The sequence below is a fragment of the Toxotes jaculatrix genome, chromosome 14, assembly GCF_017976425.1.
Source record: "Toxotes jaculatrix isolate fToxJac2 chromosome 14, fToxJac2.pri, whole genome shotgun sequence".
Lineage (NCBI taxonomy): Eukaryota > Metazoa > Chordata > Actinopteri > Toxotidae > Toxotes > Toxotes jaculatrix.
The window spans coordinates 11,604,522-11,609,649 of NC_054407.1; the positions used below are offsets into that span (position 1 = coordinate 11,604,522).

At 39.6% G+C, this 5,128-nt stretch overlaps 1 protein-coding gene across 4 annotated transcripts; it reads right to left on the reverse strand.

The window, feature by feature from the left end:
• Nucleotides 1–509: 509 nt before the first annotated feature.
• On the reverse strand, nt 510–4,618 carry LOC121193576 (spindlin-Z-like). 4 transcript variants are annotated; one of them, XM_041055952.1, is made up of 6 exons: nt 4,518–4,555; nt 4,174–4,236; nt 3,802–3,843; nt 2,751–3,010; nt 1,866–2,099; nt 510–1,426 (listed from the first exon to the last, which is right to left on the reverse strand). In XM_041055952.1, the coding sequence occupies exons 3-6, from the start codon at nt 3,819–3,821 to the stop codon at nt 1,221–1,223; spliced, it is 720 nt and encodes a 239-aa protein (XP_040911886.1). In that variant the 5' UTR covers nt 3,822–3,843; nt 4,174–4,236; nt 4,518–4,555; the 3' UTR covers nt 510–1,220. The 4 variants fall into 4 exon arrangements, with proteins under 4 accessions (XP_040911886.1, XP_040911885.1, XP_040911887.1 ...); XM_041055951.1 differs by lacking the exon at nt 4,174–4,236 and having other exon boundaries at nt 4,518–4,618; XM_041055953.1 differs by lacking the exons at nt 4,174–4,236; nt 4,518–4,555 and adding an exon at nt 4,438–4,456.
• Between the last annotated feature and the right edge of the window lie 510 nt (nt 4,619–5,128).

Sequence of the window (5,128 nt, forward strand, 5' to 3'; positions counted from 1 at the left end):
GTACTCTATGCTAAATCATTCTTTTCTGTTTCACTGGACCAAACTCTGTTTCATTTCACCAAACATCTGTTTCACTGATCTCTGATTATCAGTTTAAAGAGATATGTTCATGGTCCTAATCTATTTACTGTTTGATAAAAATTAATGTGTTGTACTGGTTATCACCACGATAGAACACACTCATCTGAATGAACAAAAGATCCACTGCAGCACAAACAGCATTTAACAAATAACTGGACAAGAAAATCATTTTCAAGCAGCTTTACGTTCATAAAAATGTCTCAAGATCATATTTACAGAACAAAACATATTTAGGGTCACAAGGAACAATATTTTGAGGCCTGAATATATCATACCACATCATTAATTTTTGGCAAAGACTTCAGTCCAAAATACTAAACAATGTTGGTGGCCAATTTGAACTACATAAATAGTGCGTAGCACAAACACCACGGAAACAACTTGACATCAACATCAGTATTTTTCATATATTATTATAATGTTTAAAAAAAAAAAAAAAAGAACAGAAATATGATACATGACATTTTAGATTAATTTGTGTTTTATATCCATGATGTGAGACGCAGTCAAGTCTCATCAGTGCCTATACACTTCAACTGAAATCTGACATCACTGTGATGGTAAAATTAGCACACTGGTCAAATGAATATTACTTCTATATTCAGCAAACTGAGGCCTACCCAGTGACACACATAAAGCACAGCAGATGAGTTTTGCCAAAATGTTACCGGCAGCACAGCCAGATATTCCAGATGAAATAAATAGCACAGGCATATAAAAAGAAGTATGAGTAAAACACAGAGGTATAGGTAAGAAAGCTGGATTTTTTTTTTAGTTTGATGTGTTGCTTACAAAAAGTATGAATTTGGAGTTTGAAAGTTGCACTATACAAGTATGATTTCATCAAATCAAACGTCTAGCTCCATTTCATCTGCTGGGCAAGACAACCAGTCTCAGACCTGATTTATTTACATGATGAAGAGGACCTATAGTCATATATCAAGGTCAACATAGAACTGAGAATCAAAACCTAAGATGTCTGGTAATGTGTGAATGAACGGAGAAAAAAATTTGGGGCTTTGATCTTCGGCACATTGTCTCCCACTGCAGGAGAAATGAAATCTCTAACACTTTAACAGGTAACGACCGGTCGGGATAAAGATGAGCCGTCAGCTGAAGGTGAAACTGGACAGTCTGTACTAGGTGGTCTTCACTAGATCGTAGACGTGAATGTGAACATCATCGTCATATTTGATGTAATATACCGTGGGCTTTGCTGGAACCTGGTAGATGACCAATCCCGTCCTCTTCAGGCCGTTATCTGTGACATACTCCACCTGTTTACCCACAAGGCTCTCTGGCTCCTCACCAGGCTTCCTGTCTGCTGGCAGCAGGTGCTTGTTCTCTGGATAATGGATAGAAAAACAAAAAGCAGGTAAGTTAGAGAAAGAAAAGAATGGCAATGTAACAGGAACAGGCAGTTTCTTGGGGAAGACAGAGGTTAAACACATGCAAAAAAATATTGCAAGGTTAAGAAAGTAAATTATCTACAGTTTGAAACTGAACCTTAACCCCTAAGGAAAAAAAGCTTGGCCCAGTTCATTCATGTGTCTGGCCTTGTCTCCTCCAGTTCCTTCTAGATAGCATTGTCTCTTCATGATAAGAATGAACTTTCCCTAACTCAAGAAGAAACTCTGAACAAAACGCCAGAGACATTGCAGTATTTCACAATGCTGACTATGTAAATTTGTCATGTTCCCCTGCTCCCACCTTTCCAGGAGAATCTGAAATATGAAACACTGGCAGTTTTATGCACATCAACAATGAACCTCTAGTGACTTTACCTGATTCCGGCAGGACACGTAGATCTCCGTCCTTGTAGTCGTCCCACAGCTGGTACATATACAACACTGGGTCCTTCTCGTAAGTGATGTAATACCAGTGGGTCATGATGGGGGCTCGGGACAGCACCATGCCTCGCCACTCGTTTTTCTCACCGTCCTCCTTCTCGAACAGATGCTCCACAGCTCGGCCCACTAGCTCCTCTGCCCCAGGAGGCACCTTGATCTTATTATTCACTGCAGGAAGGACAAGACACTCTGAGAAGCCTTTTAAGCGGAACACTTAATAGATCCCAGACGATAATGTATACTGGGACGTTAAAATATCATTACAATGCTGACAAAGAGCTAAAATCTGCAAAAACCCTTGACCATCAGTTGTGCTTAGTATCAGCTTTTATTATTCTAATTATTTCTCACTGAAGTCCAGCATTAATTACGCTCAAGCATTCACACTGCCAGTGTTATCATTTCAAGTGATAAACCATCACATTTCTACGTGATTTTCTGTTCTGTCACTGTCTATAATCAATTAATTCCATAGATTATGATTCAACATACCGTTTAAGTTTTTACATTTGACGCAAACTCTTTGACAAAAAACACTGTGACATGTTGTACGTGGCTATCAGCAACAACAGTAGTGTGTTTAGAGTAAACAGAAGAAGAGTTTGATGGCTAGTGTCAGCAACAATAGAAATGATTCAGGGAAAAACACCAGCTCAGCTGGGAAACACACTGCAGAAATAACCATGTGTGACCACAGTTGCTCTTTCAGAGATAAAAAAAAACAAAAACAATTCAGTATTTTACTGTTTACCACATGTTCACCCGAGCAAAGTCAAAATATGTCTATGATTAGATATATATATATGTCATCAAACTCACAGACTTTCTCTGACAACACCTGCAGGTTGGACACCCGGGCGTCCTTGAACAGCTCAATGCCATAGACGCAGTCAAAGCCGTCATATTTGACCATGTAGAGGGAGTTGTTGACAGTTAGACGCTCCAGAACAGTGCCTTTCCACTTGGTCACGTTACCCTTCTCCCTCCAGGTGTGCTGGATCCTGCGGCCCAGCAGGTTGTCAGGGTCTGGGCTAAGGGTCGATGCTGAGCTCTCACTCAGCTCTCCACTGCTGCGTTTCCTGTGAACATGGAGGGAATAAGGTGCATGTTAGTGTTATCCAAATTTTTGAGGTACTTTTTGACCTATTAAGTCGTTATATTTTTGGGGGTATTCCTTTTGACTGGGGAGGTCTTTTAGATAGGCAATGAACTGGTACTGCACCTTTACCAAACATCCAAGGTGCCAAATGGATACTGCTGCTCCTGACAATGAGAACTCTATTCTACAGAAATGTCACATATGCATATGTGTATATTAATATAATTAATATCATTATGTATTATATAATCACAATCATTGGGAAACTTTGTCTAAGCGAATTTAGCTAATCAACAGGACAGTGCCAATAATGTGCCAGTGCCTTAAACTTCACAGCCGACTGGCGGGTTCATCATTACAACCTCATGCTGTGCTAAAAAAAACTCAGCCCGAACCGACATAACATTGATTGTAATTATTGTCCAAGTAAACAGGCAACAGGGAGGTCAAAACAACTGATCACAAATTAAAGCCATGCTTACAAAAAAACGTATATATACATATCTAGAAATCAATGCTTTAACAAAGAGCTGAAACAAGACAAATATACAACGTAAAAGATGTCAAATGGTTTTGGAACAGTTTAAAGTCACTAGGCTGTGGATTTAAAAGAAAGACTAGAAACCCGAGCACTGGAGTTGGAAATAAAAGTTATTAGATTAGAGTTGGACAGAGTAGATGAGAGTATTTCCTGCTGTGTCACTCTGGGTGCATAGTGAAATATACTGTCATACACTGCACAAAAAAAAACATACTTTGGTTTGAACCTACCTGCCCCGTTTCTTTGACATGTTTCCATAAATTCACACAATCCTGTGAGACACAAGACAAGTCAGTCAGTGAATGTGACAGGACCAGCTGGCGCTCTCATCCTTCACTAAACTCACACCTTATCTAATCTCAAACATTATTTGGTATTTAACGTACAACAAACAGACTCATGTTCCCCAGCAGGTCTGCTGCCCGGAGCTCACTCATCCACAGCTATGCAAACTAATCAACAGACCCGCATTACCGGATGTAAACAACTTAACTGCGACAAGCCCGTTGCTAATGCTAACTAACGCAGCTCAATGCTAATACAGACTACAGGTCATTTTATTTATACAGCTAACTATATGGCTAATAAATGTGTAACTTCACCGTGGCTAGCTGAATAAATGTCGACGTGTCGAATACCGTCGGAAATGTTGAGCAGCAGTATGTCTAAAATTAGAAACAGCAAGTAGTTGACGTTAATGAAACCTTTCAGTCTCTGTTTATCACAAATGAGCAACATTTCTGAGAATTTTGCTTCTGCATTTCTACACATACGCTAGCTGAACAAAAGGAAATGCATCGCCATGTAAGCGCTGATTTTGCACCCCTGATGTAGCTACTACATTTACGGAAAAAATAAGGACTGACCATTGAAAATTAATTCATATTTTCAATGTGGTCGACAAGTTCAGCAGGCGGGAGCCGGCATAATAAGCTGTTTGCCCTACCTGATCAATAATTTCACATGTGTTTGTCTTTGCAGAGCAGATTCCAACAAACGTAGAGCTAGATACACGGAAACGACTAAGATTTTGAGGACTACAACTACCATAAGGAGCTCGCACTTCTCAAAGCACTCTGGGATTTGAGGTCAAGTTTGTTTACGTCCTTTAATTTAGTTAACGCGTTAATAACTTTGGAGCAAAGCACAACCTCTTTTCTCCGTTTTTTGAGTGGCTGCATCATCACATTATGAATATTTTGTCTTTTTGAGGTATTATGGAGACTGTCAAGCAACGACAGCATCAAAACTACAGTTCCCATCATTCTCCGTAGATTAATTCCACATTTTTCCCCCTAGTCGTTGACGGCTGCAAAATTCCTCCTTGCTTCCCTCAACACCTCCCTGCTCCACTAACTTATAATCACAGTCTCAAGCAGAGCTAGAGGTAACAAGTTTTTTAAGGCAAGTTATTGAAAGGTAAATTTTAAATTAACTTACATTGTTTTCACACAAACAACACACCACAATGCACGAATTTCATAGCTTTCTTGGAAAAACTAAAATAAAGTAAATAAAGACCCCCCCCCCCCCCCCCCCAGTTTTTAGAAAACTGAT

Coding starts and splice junctions, on each gene's coding strand:
- LOC121193576 (XM_041055951.1), bottom strand. CDS start 3,821: ATGTCAAAGAAACGGGGCAG. Junction 3,011..3,801: donor ATGTCAAAGAAACGGGGCAG/GTAGGTTCAAAC, acceptor CCATGTTCACAG/GAAACGCAGCAGTGGAGAGC. Junction 1,427..1,865: donor ACGTGTCCTGCCGGAATCAG/GTAAAGTCACTA, acceptor TCCATTATCCAG/AGAACAAGCACCTGCTGCCA.